The 15,784-nt window shown below is 41.6% G+C and overlaps 1 protein-coding gene across 2 annotated transcripts in view; it reads left to right on the top strand.

Moving 5' to 3' along the window:
- Positions 1 to 15,784, top strand: part of LOC122664096 — a 236,003-nt gene that overhangs the window by 47,230 nt on the left and 172,989 nt on the right. For both annotated transcript variants that reach the window (XM_043859785.1, XM_043859784.1), the window contains exons 11-19: positions 8,560 to 8,652; positions 8,757 to 9,081; positions 9,163 to 9,267; positions 9,364 to 9,459; positions 9,554 to 9,621; positions 12,842 to 12,962; positions 13,052 to 13,258; positions 13,351 to 13,554; positions 13,647 to 13,756. In XM_043859785.1, the coding sequence (XP_043715720.1) occupies positions 8,560 to 8,652; positions 8,757 to 9,081; positions 9,163 to 9,267; positions 9,364 to 9,459; positions 9,554 to 9,621; positions 12,842 to 12,962; positions 13,052 to 13,258; positions 13,351 to 13,554; positions 13,647 to 13,756 (1,329 nt within the window). The remainder of the gene's footprint in view (positions 1 to 8,559; positions 8,653 to 8,756; positions 9,082 to 9,162; positions 9,268 to 9,363; positions 9,460 to 9,553; positions 9,622 to 12,841; positions 12,963 to 13,051; positions 13,259 to 13,350; positions 13,555 to 13,646; positions 13,757 to 15,784) is intronic.

The raw sequence follows: 15,784 nt of genomic DNA on the forward strand, positions 1-15,784 counted from the left end.
GAGGAAAAATACAGAGAGCCCCAAAGGGGGAAAGAAAGAGAGAAAAATAAAAACAGCCAGCCAAAGCAAAGGCTAAGGGGCTGGAGTAACAAAAGATACATTAGAGAGACCCCAGGAATCAACAATTAGCCTATTCCTTGGGGAGTCTGATCAAAAGGAGGTGGGAGCAAGTAGTAACTTTGTTTTAATTTCAAAAGAAATGGAATCCCAAATCATCCGGTAAGATCGAGAATTGGAGGTCCATTTCCTAATATTGCGCTCCATCCAAATATGATTTAGGGCTGCACAAAAAGCCATCTTCCCAACTGAGTCACAAATAGAGGAACCAGCATCATATTAATCCAGATCCAGTCTCTAGAGATAGGCACAATTCTTCTTTGGGCAGGCTAGCATTAGTTGAGAATGCCCTTCCAAATGGCAGCTGACGTAGGGCAATCAAATAATAGGTGATTCAGGTCTTCAACATTATTCCAACAGAGGCAGCAAGCAGAAGGAACAGAGATCTGACGGCTGCGAAGAAAATCTTGGGTTGGGAGGCAATTGGTGAAGACTCTCCAAGCTGTGAAGCAGTGCCGAGGAATTTGATGCTTGAACCAAAGAAGCTTCCGCCAAGGAGCCACAGAGCCATTTGATCGGATGAGATTCCAAGCTGCTTTGGAGGAGAAGGAGCTACAGTTGAAAGACGACCAAGTAACATAATCACCTCTAGACACAAGCCTTCTAGGAATGGAGGGGAGATCATTCCAAAGAAGGTTTAAAGACGAGGAGGAGTGAGGAGGGGCCCAACCAGTGTGATCCAGGATATTACCAACCAAGGAGAGCCTAATGAGGCCAGAAGCATAAATAGCCCTTGGGGTGACCAAGTGAAGTAAAATCCCTTTTGGATGCCAATGGTCCAATCAAAGGTAGGAGGAGAGGCCATCACCAATATGAGTACGAATAGCCTGAAGAACTAGGTGCTGGCTAGCAAGAATTTTGCGCCAAACCAAGAGGCGTCAGATAAGGCTGAGGCAGTCCAAATAGAGTCATGCCGGAGAAGACTTGAATATATCCAATCAACCCAGATGCTTTTCTTCTTAGAGACAATCTTCCAGATAAGCTTGATACCTGCAGAGTTCACATCTTTGATTCTTCTGATGCCTCCAAGACTGATTTGATATGATAAGAACCAACCAGACTTGTCAAGGAATGCAATATTGAGGTCCAACATTGGGGTGCACTGGTGAGCAGAGCGCCTTGCAGGAATCAAAGGGAGACCCAAATACTTGACAGGCAGCTGCCCCTCAAGAAAGCCAGACTTGTCAAGGAATGCAATTTTGTCCAACTCTAAAACCCCAGTAAGGAAAAATGTTGAATGTTCACGGATTACCCATTGATCCGTGACTCGGACCCGGATACATTAAAGTGTCTAGGTTCATTATGCACATGTTGCAGATGTGATTTGACTAGAATTTTATTTCCTTTATTGTAATGATCTCTGATTATAAATAAAGAGGCTGTGGGCACATTGTTCGTAAGCCATTGTTCAAGGATTTCAACATGGTATCAGAGCCAATCCGAGAATATGGGATCTAAAAATTTCTTTCCTTTTTTTTCTCTCCTCTCTCCATCGTGAAGTCACCCTAGCAGTAGCACCACCGCTAGCAGCACCTCCGCCAGTCTTCCATCAGCACTCCACACCACCGCCAGCCCCTCAGCCCACTGCTAGCTTCCCGCCAGCCATAGTTATCAAGGCGGGAAGGCGACCATGGCGTTTCAGAGGGTCAAAATTCAAGGCGACACCGCCATGGCGGCAAGGCGCCGGCCATCGCGCCCAAGGCGTCCAAGGCCATCAAGGACCTGGACGCCATGGCGACGCCTTGATAACTATGCCGCCAGCCCTCCGGTAGCCTTTCCCCACTTTTTTTCACACCACCGCCTCCCTCCCGTGGCTCTCTCTTTCTCTCTCTCTTTTTCTCGTGAGAGGACTTCCCGCCTCCTTGTGATCCTTTTAGACCCTCCCTTAGTGGTGAGTTGTCTCCCAACAAGGGCTCTTTTTTCCCCTAAAAATTTTTCCCCTATGCAGTAAACAAATCTACGATCTTTTTCCATTATTATTTTTTTTTCTGACCAATCACCATGCCTGACAACTCTGACGTTACGTCTGCTTCCTCTGGCCCTGACAGCACATTGCAGCGTGACTTTGTTCCTTTTCCAGCCAGTCCTATAAAGTTAAATGGGGCTAATTACTTCCTCTGGTCTCGTTCATGCTTGTTTGCAATCGGTTCCCGTGGTCTCTCTTGCTACATCATTGGAACCTCTGTTAGGCTTGCTGAAACTGGTTCTGCCCAAGATCAGTGGGAGAATTTTAATTTTCTGGATATGTCCTCTTTGGTGAATTCCATGGAGCAAGAGATTGTCGGACGTTATCTTCTTCTCGATTCGGCGGTCAAGATATGGAAAACAGCCAAGGACACGTATTCTCAAGTTGGGAATGCCCCTCAGTCCTATGAACTTCGTCAAAAGATTCACCCTACCAAGCAGTTAGAGTTGTCCCTTTCACAATATCATAACACCATGTGTACTTCGTGGCAACAGGGTTGGATTTTTGGGCACCTTTACTATAACTAGTGCTGCTGATGCAATGGCTTACAGAAAATGGGAAGACGGTCTTCGTGTTTTTGATTTTTTGGCCGGGCTCAATATTGAATTTGATCCGATCCGGTCTAATATTCTGAATCGTGATCCTCTACCTTCTCTTGAGCAGGCATATGCAATTCTTTCTGTCGAGGACAGTCGACGTATAGCCATGGTTAATCCTATCCTTCAGGAACGATCGGCTCTTATTTCTGGTTCATAGTCTTCTACCCTTGGTAATACTTCCCGTTCTATTCCTAGTGATCGGCCAGCTGGGGATCGTCCTCCTATTAAATGTGATCATTGTGGAAAGGAGTGGCACACAAAGGATCGTTGTTGGAAGCTACATGGTCGCCCTGCCGATACTCGGGGGTGGGGCAGGGGTGGTTCCAATCGGTCTACTGGCACACGTGCAAATTAGGCATCCACTGAAGAAGAACTTGCGCAGTCTTTTTCTCAAGTTATGGCTGAACTCAATCATCTCAGGGATATGGTGACTCATTTGGACACGTCTTTTTCGGCATCTACATCCTCTTCATTGGCTGCCTCTGCTGTTTCTGTGCCTTTTACTACTCCTACCACTCCTTCTCCAGGTATTTCATTTGGTGGGAACTGCTCCTCTGTCATTCCCGATTCTTGGGTGATTGACTCTGGAGTAACCGACCATATGACAGGTTCTTCATCTCTTTTTTTCAAGTATTTTCCTTTATTTGGTCATACTAAAGTCCGTGGTGCTGACGGATCTCTTTCTTCTATCTCAGGAAAGGGATCTGTACAGTGCACATCTTCTCTTTGCCTTTCCTCTGTCTTGCATGTTCCAAAATTCTCTACTAATTTACTTTCAATTAGTAGTATAACCAGAGATTTAAATTGCAAAGTGATTTTTTTCCCCAACCATTACTTGTTTCAGGACTTGGAGACGGGTCGTATGATTGCATGTGGTAAAGTGGTTGGTGGTCTTTATGTACTTGATGGTGTGCCGGCAGCCTTGACATCTCAGTCTTCCTCTACTGAATCTGATTCGGCAATTTTGGAGTTGAATAATTGGCATAAACGTTTGGGCCATCCCCTTATAGGGGTTTTGTCTGATCTTTTTCCCATTTTGGTTAAACGATGTAATAAATTTAATCTTTCTTGTGATGCTTGCATTTTAGCCAAGCAAATTCGGACGGTTTATCCTATTTCTGATAGTAGAAGTTTATCACCTTTTAGTTTGATTCATTCTGATGTTTGGGGCCCTGCTCGGTGTGTTTCTACTTCTCTCTTTCGGTGGTTTGTCACCTTCATTGATTGTTGTAGTCGGACCACTTGGGTCTACTTGATGCACAATAAGAGTGATGTTTTCCGCTGTTTTACCCTATTTCATAAGATGGTTCAGACCTAGTTCGATGCCAAGGTACGAATTCTTCGGTCTGACAATGGCAAAGAATACATGGATGGTGCCTTTCAGTCATACTTGGAAACTCATGGGATTATCCATCAGACCTCTTGTGTGGATACACCTGCTCAGAATGGGTCGCGGAAAGCAAGAACAGGCATTTACTTGAGATGGCTCGATCTCTAATGTTTGATATGGCTGTTCCCCCTCGTTTTGGGGTGATGCGGTCCTCACAACCACTTATCTTATTAATCGGCTTCCTTCAAGAGTCTTAGGAAGACGCTGCCCGTCGGATGTTTTATTGGGTTCCTCGACTTTTGTTGTACCACCAAAAATTTTTGGTTGTGTGGTGTTTGCTCGAAACCACCATGTTCCTGGCAAGTTCGACCTAAAGGGACTTCAGTGCATTTTTCTTGGCTACTTGGCTACTCAGAAGGGCTACAAATGCTACCATCCTCCAACCAGAAAAATATTTGTTACCATGGATGTTGTGTTTCGTGAATCCGAGGCCTACTTTTCATCACCGGAACCTCTGCAGGGGGGAGATCATAAGTGCAGAATCAGAGGTCCCACTGATTGTTCCTTTGGATGTTCATGTACATGTTATAGAGGATTCTTTTGTGGAATTGGAGAATGGGATTACAAGTCAAGAACAAGAAATGGGACAGATTGAGCAGCAACCAGTTCAGGGGGAGAAAGATTTGAAGAATTATTCTCAGGGGACTTTTTTCCTCCTTATGGACCATTGTACAAAGAGACCACTACCACACTACCTACTCAATCAGCACCTGTTCCGAGTTCTCCCACTCATTCTCCTGGTAAGCCTCCTTATGATCCCATTGTGGATTTACCTATTGCTGTTCGGAAACCAAAGCGGAGTTGTACTCAACATCCAATTTCTAATTTTGTATCTTACAACTCCCTTACTCCTTCTTTCCATACCTTTGTGTCTTCATTATCCTCTGTTATTATTCCTAACAATTGGCAGGAAGCAATAGCAGAGCAAAAATGGAAGGATGCGATGCATAAAGAAATGCGTGCCTTAGAGAAAAATCAGACCTGGGATTTGGTAATTCCTCCATCAGGAAAGAGACCTGTTGGCTGTAAATGGGTATTTGTTGTGAAGCATAAATCTAATGGTTCAGTTGAAAGGTATAAAGCAAGGTTGGTTGCCAAAGGGTTCACTCAAACCCAAGGAATCGACTATCAAGAAACCTTTGCTCCAGTGGCAAAGATGAATACAGTGAGAGTCATCATTTCCTATGCTGTGAATCAAGGTTGGGATCTTCAACAACTTGAAGTGAAAAATGCCTTCTTACATGGAGAGTTGGAAGAAGATGCCTACATGGATACCTCCGGGTTTTGCCTCACCAAACACTCAAGGAAAGGTGTGCAAATTGAAGAAAGCCTTGTATGGCTTAAAATAGTCTCCCCGGGCCTGGTTCGGTCGTTTCCATAGAGCTATGGTTGTTAATGGATGCAAAGCAATGCTGACCACATGCTATTTGTTAAAAGGGTGGGACAACATATCACTATTTTGATTGTCTATGTAGATAATATAGTGATCACCGGAAGTGATAAACAAGAAATTCAGCGTTTGAAGACCTATTTGGATACCGAGTTTGAGGTCAAGGACCTGGGCAGGTTGTGGTATTTCTTGGGAATAGAGGTTGCCTACTTTGCTAAAGGTATATCTCTTTCTCAGAGAAAGTATACTCTCGATTTATTGAAGGACACTGGGATGCTTGGGTGTAAACCTGCTGATACACCTCTGGAACCTAACACACACTTGAAGAGTAAGGATGGTGACCCTATTGATAAGGGCAGTTATCAGAGGTTGGTTGAGACATTGATATACTTGTCTCATACCTGACCAGATATTGCATTTGCAGTAAGTGTAGTCAGCCAGTTTATGCATGATCCTCACTCTTCTCACTTAGAGGCAGCATACTGAATCCTAAGGTACCTAAAGTCCTCTCCTGGTAAAGGAGTCCTATATTCCTCGCATAGTCATCTCTGGGTAGAAGCTTATACTGATGCGGATTGGACAGGCAGCCCTGATGATAGAAGGTCCACCTCTGGATATTGCACCTATGTTGGAGGAAATTTGAGTACTTGGAGAAGCAAGAAGCAGGCAGTGGTTGCTCGGTCAAGTGCTGAAGCTGAGTTTAGAGCCATGGCACAAGGCATTTGCGAACTTCTTTGGCTCAAAGGACTTCTCCAAGATCTTGGATTGTTAGTTGAGCTTCCAATGAGACTCTATTGCGACAGCAAGTCCGTAATCAGCATTGCCCATAATTCAGTCCAACATGATCGCACCAAACATGGGATTGATCGGCACTTTATCAAGGAAAAGCTGGAGCAAGGGGTCATCTGTGTTCCGTTTGTTCAGTCTAGTGATCCAGTGGCTGATATTCTTACTAAGGGAATTGGTAGTAAATTATTTTGTTCTATTGTTAGCAAGTTGGGCATGTTTGACATGTATGCACCAACTTGAGAGCATAGTTATCAAGGCGGGAAAGCGACCATGGCGTTTTAGAGGGGCAAAATTCAAGGCGACACTGCCATTGGCAAGGCGCCCGCCATGGCGCCCAAGGCGTCCAAGGCGACCAAGGAGCACGCCATGGCGACGCCTTGATAACTATGCTTGAGAGGGAGTATTGCATGTTCACGGATTACCCGTTGATCCGTGACCCGGACCCGGATACATTAAAGTGTCCAGGTTCATTATGCACATGTTGCACATGTGATTTGACTAGGATTTTATTTCCTTTATTGTAATGATCTCTGATTATAAATAAAGAGGTTGTGGGCACATTGTTTATAAGCCATTATTCAAGGATTTCAACAAAAAGCAAAGACTTAAAGGGGTTGATGCGGAGGCCTGAAAGCTCATGGAAGTGATGGAGATAGGACATAATAGCTTCAAGCGAGGCAAGCGAAGCCTTTGAGAAGATCATCAAGTCATCAGCAAAAGCCAAGTGAGTAATAAGAGCTTTACACTTGGGCATAGGAGAGATGTGCAGCTGATCAGTAATAATTTGGATTTTTCTAGAGAGAACTTCCATTGCCAAAGTCAACAAATAAGGGGAAAGAGGGCAGCCTTGATGAATCCCCACAGTAGCTCCAAAATAACCTGCCGGACTACCATTGACCAAGACTAAGAACTTTGGAGAAGAGATGCAAGAGCTAATCCAGTTGACAAAGACCAAAGGAAACCCCATCTTAGTCGTAACTTGAGCAATAAAATCCCATCTCAACAAATCAAATGCCTTGTGGATGTCAATCTTGAGGAGAATAGCAGGGGCCGATTTTTCTTATCAAAACCTCTGACCAATATCATTGCAAACGAGAATATTGTCAGAAATATTCCTACCCAGAATAAAGGCTGATTGGTTGTTGCTGACAATAAAGTCTACCACATTCTTAAGTCTTCGAGCCAGAATCTTGGCAATGAACTTATATAGAAGGTTGCAGAGGGCAATGGGCCTGAAGTCATTCATAGCAGAAGCTCCTTCCTTTTTCGGGATGAGGCAGAGGAAAGTGTGATTTACACCTTTGATCTGACTAGGATTGAAGAAGAAGCTCTCAATGACAGTGATAAGATCCTTTTTGATGATGTCCCAAGTAGCTAAGAAGAAACCCATACTAAAGCCATCTGGCCCTGGAGCACCATTTACCTTGAGAGAATGTATAGCTGCAACAATTTCATCTTCTTTGGGAATGGAGCACAAGGAATCAAAGTATTCAGGAGCAATGAACTTATTGAGCAGAGGGCTCGGTAAAAGAACAGATTCCCCTTGAGGACCACAGAAGGTGCCTTCAAAATGCTGCACTGCCATGTCTTTAATATCCTTCACAGTATTGGCCATCGAGCCATCCGGGTGAGAGAGCTGAGTAATGGAGTTTGCATTTACTCTAGCTTTCACAGAGCGATGGAAATAGGATGTGTTTGAATCTCCCAGGTCCAACCATTTGATTCTGGATTTTTGTTTGAGAAAACTTTCTTCCCGAGCAAGGAGGGAGGAGAGCTCCAAGTTCATATCTTTCTGTTCTTCAACTAGCTGGCCATTTAGAAGGTTTGACTGAAGCTGAGTTTGTATGGAGGCAAGTCTGTCTTTACAATCCACAACTTGAAGAGAAATATTGCCAAAAGTTTTGAGGTTCCAATCCTTAAGAGCAGCTTTGACATTTTTGAGCTTCCTTGAGAAAGCAATGAGAGGGGTGGAGAAAGCATAAACTGGCTCCCAAGCTTCTTTGAAAAGGGAAACAGAAATTCCTTTCTCTATTATTCCTTCCATCCTATTGTTTCCAAGTTGGGCATGCGAGATATCTATGCACCAACTTGAGGGGGAGTGTTGAAAGATGACCTGTTGACCCGGACCCGGGTACACTAGAGTGCCCAGGTTCATTATGCACATGTTGCACATGTGATTATGCTAGGATTTTATTTCCATATTTGTAATGATCTTTAATTATAAATAAAGGGGTGGCCTCTGTCTTCTTGACAGGCCAAATCATTCTCTCTCTTTTCTCTCTCTCTCAACTTTCTTTTATTTCTGCAGGATGTTGGCTCACAAATTTGTGGAACAGTCAATAAAATCTGACAACAATATTAGAAAGCAGAAAGCAAAGAAATCATGGTGGTCATTGGGATGGTAAATGATTTTACATTGAGATTTTTACTCTTTAATGCTTGTCTCATTCTGTTGTTGATGATGATGCTTGAGATATTTGTGACAAAATACATGCTGTTTTTCAGGACTGGGCAATCCATGAAGGATGAAAATGAACCTTGGCATTTCAGTGATGAGGACTGGGAGCGGTTAAATAAAGTAATTGGGTACAAGGAAGGTGATTCTGAGCAGTTGCTGACAACTCAAGACGGGGGAAACATACTTCATACCTCTTTGGAGGTTCACATGAATCGCAATGCTTCCAAGCTTATTACTGAGGCTCAGGAGTGTCTTGCTGAATTATCCTGTCAAGGTTTGGATTGCTCTGTCAAGCTGTATTCAGAGGCAAAAGTTTTTGACATAAAGTTGGGATCATATCTGTTGTCATCACCAAATGGGCTCCTGGCAGAGGTTTGAATCTTTTGCTCAGATGTGTACATTTTTACCACATTTTTTGCTTACAACCTCTATCTTTATCTTATGTCCCCACAGAGTGCTACTTTGAATAAGTCTTTAGGTTGTATATTTTCATACAAGCCTTTTGATGCTAATGTGGATTGGAGTCTGGTTGCAAAAGCTTCTCCATGTTACATGACTGTAAGTTATTCTCCTGTTGTTTTTCATTGCTGCTTTGAGTTGATTTGTGGTCATTTACTGATGACATGTATGACTATTTTTTTTTCTTCCTTACAGTATCTGAAGGACTCCATTGACCAAATAATCACCTTCTTTGAGAGCAGCACTATTGTTAGTCAGACGATAGCTGTGGAAACTGCAGCTGCTGTGCAGGTGTTTGTCGGCTTGTGTCTGAACTACGTGATATAATATGATTTTTTTTTTAAAGTTTAGGTATTGATATTGATTATGGGTGTTCTTTGTGAAGATGACAATTGATGGAGTCAAGCGTACTGCTCAACAACAAGTCAACAGAGCGTTGAAGGATCACATGAGGTCTATTTTAGTTATGAAGTTAAAATTTATCTGTATTTGTGAATTGGATATCTTTACTTAGTTATATCATTAAATGTTTGGAGAATAAATGAAAGAAACTTTTGACTTGCTAGTTGAGATGGTTACTAATTGATGATGGATTATTGGACATACTTCCTATAATGAGGCTAGAACTAAAAGAAACCAGGAACTATAATTAGAGAAAGAGAGAAGAGAAGAACAATGAGATCGAGAAGATGGAGGAAGACTGGCGATAGAAGATGTAGTCCAAGCTATCACCATAGCAACTATCAATATGCATGGTTTTCTTATGAAAAACTGGATTGCTAACAATATAAATTGCAGCTTTATTATCACAATGCATCTTCATTGGTTTAGGAATTATGGAACCCAATTCTTGTAGGAGAGACTTCAACCACATCAACTCAATTGTAGTATGAGCTATAGCTCTATATTGAGCTTCTGCATTCGACCTAGCCACAGTAGTTTGCTTCTTACTTCTCCAAGACACAAGATTACAGCTAACAAATGTACAATATCAAGTAGTCGATCGACAATCTTTGGCCGCTCCAGCCGAATCAACATCAGAACCCACAACATCAGTATGACCATGATGATTATAAATAAGACCTTTGCCAAGAGTACCTTTAAGGTACCTCAGAATACTACAAGCAACATCCTAATGAGCATGTTTAGGATTTTCCATAAATTGACTGATGACTCCAACAACAAAGGGAAATATCCGGACAAGTGACTGTGAGATATATAAGTTTCTAAACATCTTCTGTATTCATGTTTATCCTCAAAAGTCTTTTCCATCACTCACCCCAAGTTTCAGATTTGGATCCATCGAGTTGTCAACAGGCTTACAGCCTAACATACCAGTTTCAGATGGAAGCTCTAGAATGTACTTCCTATGAGACAAATTGATACTTTCTTTGCAACGAACAACTTCAATCCCCAGAAACCGAGTAAAGTCCTCCATCTGAAAATGCCGATGGAGATATGCTTTGACCTCTTTAATGCTAGAAGAGTCATTACAAATTATGATATCATCTGTATACACAACAAGGATCACCATCTTGTCTCTTTGACGACATATGAACATAGAGTGATCATAGAAGCACTGAGTGAACCCATATTCACCAACAACTTTGCTAAACTTATTGAACTAGGCACGTGGAGACTATTTCAACCCATAGATAGCCTTGTAAAGAAGACATACCTTGGACATATTCTCCCCCTGAGCAACTTACCCTAGAGGTTGGTCCATATAAATCTTCTTATCAAGATCACCATAAAGAAATGCACTTTTTATATCTAGCTGAAACAGAGGCCAATCAAGATTCATTGCTAGGGAGAACCTGGACAGAATTAAGGCGTGCCACTGGAGAAAATTTTCTAAAAATAATTGACACCATATGTTTGAGTGAATCCCTTTGCAGCCAACCGAGTATTTAGGTGCTGAACTGAACCATCGGATAGATAATTTAATTGTGTACACCCAACAACACCACACAACCTCCATCTCGGAGGGTAATTCAGTAAGAGTCCAAGTCCGACGATCCAATAGAGCATCCATCTCAACATCTATAGCACGTTTCCAACCAAGATGCAACAAGGCTTCCTGATTCTTAGTGGGACAGACATGGTAGATAAAGAGCAAGGTTTAAAATCTTGTTTTGTTTCGGTGTTTCAGTCTGACCGAAATTTCCGAGATATGACGAAATTTCGTCGAAATATGGTAATTTTTCTATGAGTTTTGCTTGGCCATTTGTGGGTGTAAAATTGCAAAATGACCGAAATTTCTGAAGTATTGCTTTTTTTTCAATTCAAACTTGCGTTTCGTTTCGACTCAACCGAAATATTCGAGATTTCGTCTGAGACGAAACGAGTTTTTGAACTATGAAAGAGAGCAAAATTGCCAAGTTATGAGACACAGTTGTTGATGTATACATTTATGCTGTCCTTAACACCTATGAACCTGCAACCGAGAACACTCTTTCTAACACTTCCTAGATGTAGGGCTGATGTTATAGTGAGATGGTTGGCTGTGGGTATACAGAGACAGGTGACTGAAAAAGTAAGAAGTACATCATCAGGGCTTTGAAGAAAATGTGTGTAACCCCCCTCTCAAAACTGAATTTTCTCACTTTTCATTGATGATCGAGTATTTTATGATATCCTTAATATTGACTGGAATAATGAAGGGATAGAGATGGGTGATGATGCAGGGGCAACGTATGGGCCCCAATAAAAGCTTTTAATTGTCTTCAAGAACCAAGTGTTTTTGAGCTACGGCCCTCAAACAGCAAGGAGAAGAAAATTCCTAAAGGGAAGGATAAAGGAAACATCCCAACCAAAAAACTTAATTAAGTAGAAGTCTGATTACAATCTTTAATGAGATGAATTAATAGACTCTACAACCCTAATTGGACCTACTATTAACTTGAAATACCAAAATACCCTTAAAAACTCTTAAACTGACTAAACAGCCAACAACAAAAGTCCTGTAACAGATTAATTTTTTTCTTCAATAAATCACTGATAACTTTCCCAATGCGACTTGGAATCATAAGATCTTAGTCTAGTTGGATAGGTAACTCAATACTCTTTTAAAGGACACGGAAATCACTCCAAATGGAAAAGTTTTGACCACCCAAAAACAGTCCTAAAGAAAAGTGATAGAATTGATTATGTTCCTGAAGCTTCAAAATTTGATACTGTCTCTCTCATCTTGATCGATTGGTTCCTCTTCAATATTTCTGCTCCATAGAAATATTCAGATTTCTCATTTTTGTTGTGCACTATTGTATTTCTTATTTTTTATCAATGAAAATTTTTATTTATAAAAAAATCATTAAAAAAATAATTTATACAAGACCAAGTAAATTAGGTTGTGTTCATTTAAAATGCATGGTGTCTCTTTTTAATTTAATATATTTTCTTGAAAAACTGAAAGGATGGATTTCTCTTCAGTCACCATGTGCTATTACATTATCCCCATACAAAGGAAAAAAAAAGTACTATGTGTCTGAAGTAACGTTGTAATGGATGTTATGGAGAAGCTATGATGTGTTCAAATTTAAAGCCCACGGTATATTGCAAATACATGCATGTGATGTGATGTGGACATGTTTAGTTGGTGAAACAAGGTTATAGTTGGAATTGTATTTGGCTTATTACATTTGATTTTTTTCTCACATTCATCTTCTGCCAGGTTTATGTTGGACTTGGATATTGCAGCTCCTAAGATTACCATTCCTACTTTTTTCCGTCCGGACAATTGTCATGTAACTAAACTTATGCTTGATTTAGGAAACTTGATGCTCCGTACACAGGTTATTTCCAAAGCTTTGTGCTAATAATGCTGTTTGGTTTATATTCCATGAGCATCAGATGGTGATGTAAGTTCATTACATATCTGCAGGATGACTCTCAATTGGACCCATCTGAGGAGATGGATATGTACTTGCAGTTCAATTTGTGTTTGAGTGATGTCTCTGCTTTTCTAGTTGATGGTGACTATCATTGGAGTCAAAATCCTTTGGACACATCATCTACTTTTGGGAAGTCAAATGATTATAGTGTTTTACCAGTTATTGACAAGTGCGAGATTGTTCTAAGGCTTCAGCAGGTCAGTACTTCCTTAAAGAGTGATTCTCCTATATTTATCATAACGATGTCTCAACCTACGGAAAACTTTCTGATTTTCACCATCATCTACAGATATGGTCACAGAATCCATCCTTCCCCTCAACAAGACTTGCTGTGCGTCTTCCTTCCCTAGGATTCCACTTTTCTCCAGCCCGGTATCATCGGTTAATGCATATCGCTAAGATCTTTCAGAATGAGGAGAATGAGAACTCAGATTTTCGTCGCCCTTGGAATCAAGCTGATTTTGAGGGATGGTTGTCTCAGCTTGTCTGGAAGGTTTTTTTTCTTCCTGTTTCTGATACTAGTATAATATGATGGGATATTGTACTGTTCTCCTAACTGTTTTCCCCTCTTATTGTGGGTGGTAGGGCATTGGAAATAGGGAAGCTGTTTGGCAGGGTAGATACTTCTGTTTGGTGGGACCATTTCTTTATGTACTTGAAAGTCCTGGTTCCAAAACTTACAAGCAGCGTATCAGGTTTCTCATGCTATACCATTGAAACTTCTTTCATGTCTGTGTACTAAATAGAATTTATGATATCACTGCAACGTATTGGTGTGGATTTGGGCTTCATCAAGTTTTTGATGACTTTGCTTTATTGCTTTTGTTTTCATTTGGTAATCAAGTATAGTTGTCAAGCACTGGCTGCACTGCCAAGGCAACAAGGTGGGCCTTTAGGTCCTAGGTGACCAGTAACTTTATGTCTAAAGCAACCCAGACTTTAAAACCCAGTCTTGGGCCCTCCATGTGTATAGATCTTCTCCATTTTTTTTTTCATTTCTACCTTATTAAGTTCTATAATATCTTTTTACTGCGGCTGGCATTGCTTTGGCTTCTGTATTCATGTTGGATGGTCCCAAGCTGTTTCAGAAACTCTTCATTCGTACTTCCAAGGATTTGAGATGTTAAACCTCACATACTTATAGAGGAACGCTCTCTTCTCTATCGGGTTACATACTGAGAGCAAGAGAGCTGTTACATCTCGACCGATTCTCAAAATGTTGCAAATGCTCTGTTTGATTGAGAGGAATGATTAGACTGTCCAGGTAACCAGGTTACCTCCCACAAAAGTGCCATAACCAGTGGTAGATTGCCTATCATCTAGAGCTGGCCCAATTAGCATCGATAAAGACTTCAACTCATAAATGGCCATGAGAAGAGAGGAGTATTCCCTTTCCTGGTGCAGACTTTAGGTGGTGTAAGATCTGGAACACAGCTTCTAAGTGTGAGGAATAAGGATCATGCATATAATGGCTTACTAGACCAACAACAAAGGCAATGTCAGGACGAGTAGGGATAGGTAAATAAACTTTCCAACCTGTTGAATTCCGTGAATCTGGCATGAGTCTTTGATGTCTGTTGGTATTCCCCTGGCTTCCAAATGCAATTGTTGTGGGAGGCCTAGGAGGGACACAACAAATCACTGTTTGATTGCAGGAGGCTCTGCAAAAATGGTTTGGACCTACTTTTCCAAATTTTGACATTAATAAAAGTCTAGGGGCTGCCCCGGGTCCCAGGTAAAAAAACAAGAAAAGAAAAGAGCAGGTTCAGAGGCCTCTGTGTGATGTGCAGCCTAGGAGGATCGACCACGGCCACGGCCTCATGAGGGGGAGGTAGGTCGGCCATGCAGCTTCCAGCAGAAGTCCTTGGTATGACGTTCCTTGCCACAGTAATCACACCTGATGGGTTCCCTACTGGAGTGAGTAAAGCTGATCGGTCCTGAGTAGTATGCTGTAACATAGCATTGCGATAGCATGTTTTCCAACTGGATCAAGGAATAAGAATGCCCCAAGGTAGGGAAAGGGTCCCAGCTAAGTACTTGGGCACGAATCTGATCATATTCAACATTCAGTCTAGCTAGAAAGTCATAAACCCGAAACTTATCCTCTCGTTTCTTGGAGGCAGTAGCATTGGCAGTACAGGTTGGCTAAAAGGTGTCATGAAAGTCGAGCTCCTACCACAGACTATGCAACTCAGAATGGTATTGAGAGAGAATTTGGTCCTTTTGCTTGGTTTCATGAAGCTTCTTGCGCAATTCATAAACTTGGGCATCATTCCCAACCTAAGAGTATGTATCTTGAGTTGCTTTCCAAATCTTGGGTGTAGTATCCAATAAGAGATGACCTTGAGCAATCTGAGGTTGCATAGAGTTGATGAGAAAGGCTATTACCAAGGAGTTATCAGAACTGTAATTCCTCTGGGAAGCATCAGCAGTAGTAGGCTTTGCAGTTTCACCCGTCAAATAACCCGCATGGCCACGTGAATCAATGGAGAGGTAGCAGAAGTGAGACCACATCTAATAATTGCTCTCATCCAATCGAACAGAGCCAATAGGGAATGAAGGAAGATTGCTATGAGTCCCAAGACTTGATCCTTCAATTTCAGTTGATGTAGTGGAGTCGACCAACATGGTTACCACTCTGGTTGATGAAAAAGGCTTAGAACAATCAAAGGAGAGATGAGGGCTTGAAGAGATTGATGATCATCACAAAGAACTAACAAAAA

The sequence above is a fragment of the Telopea speciosissima genome, chromosome 6, assembly GCF_018873765.1.
Source record: "Telopea speciosissima isolate NSW1024214 ecotype Mountain lineage chromosome 6, Tspe_v1, whole genome shotgun sequence".
Taxonomy (NCBI): domain Eukaryota; kingdom Viridiplantae; phylum Streptophyta; class Magnoliopsida; order Proteales; family Proteaceae; genus Telopea; species Telopea speciosissima.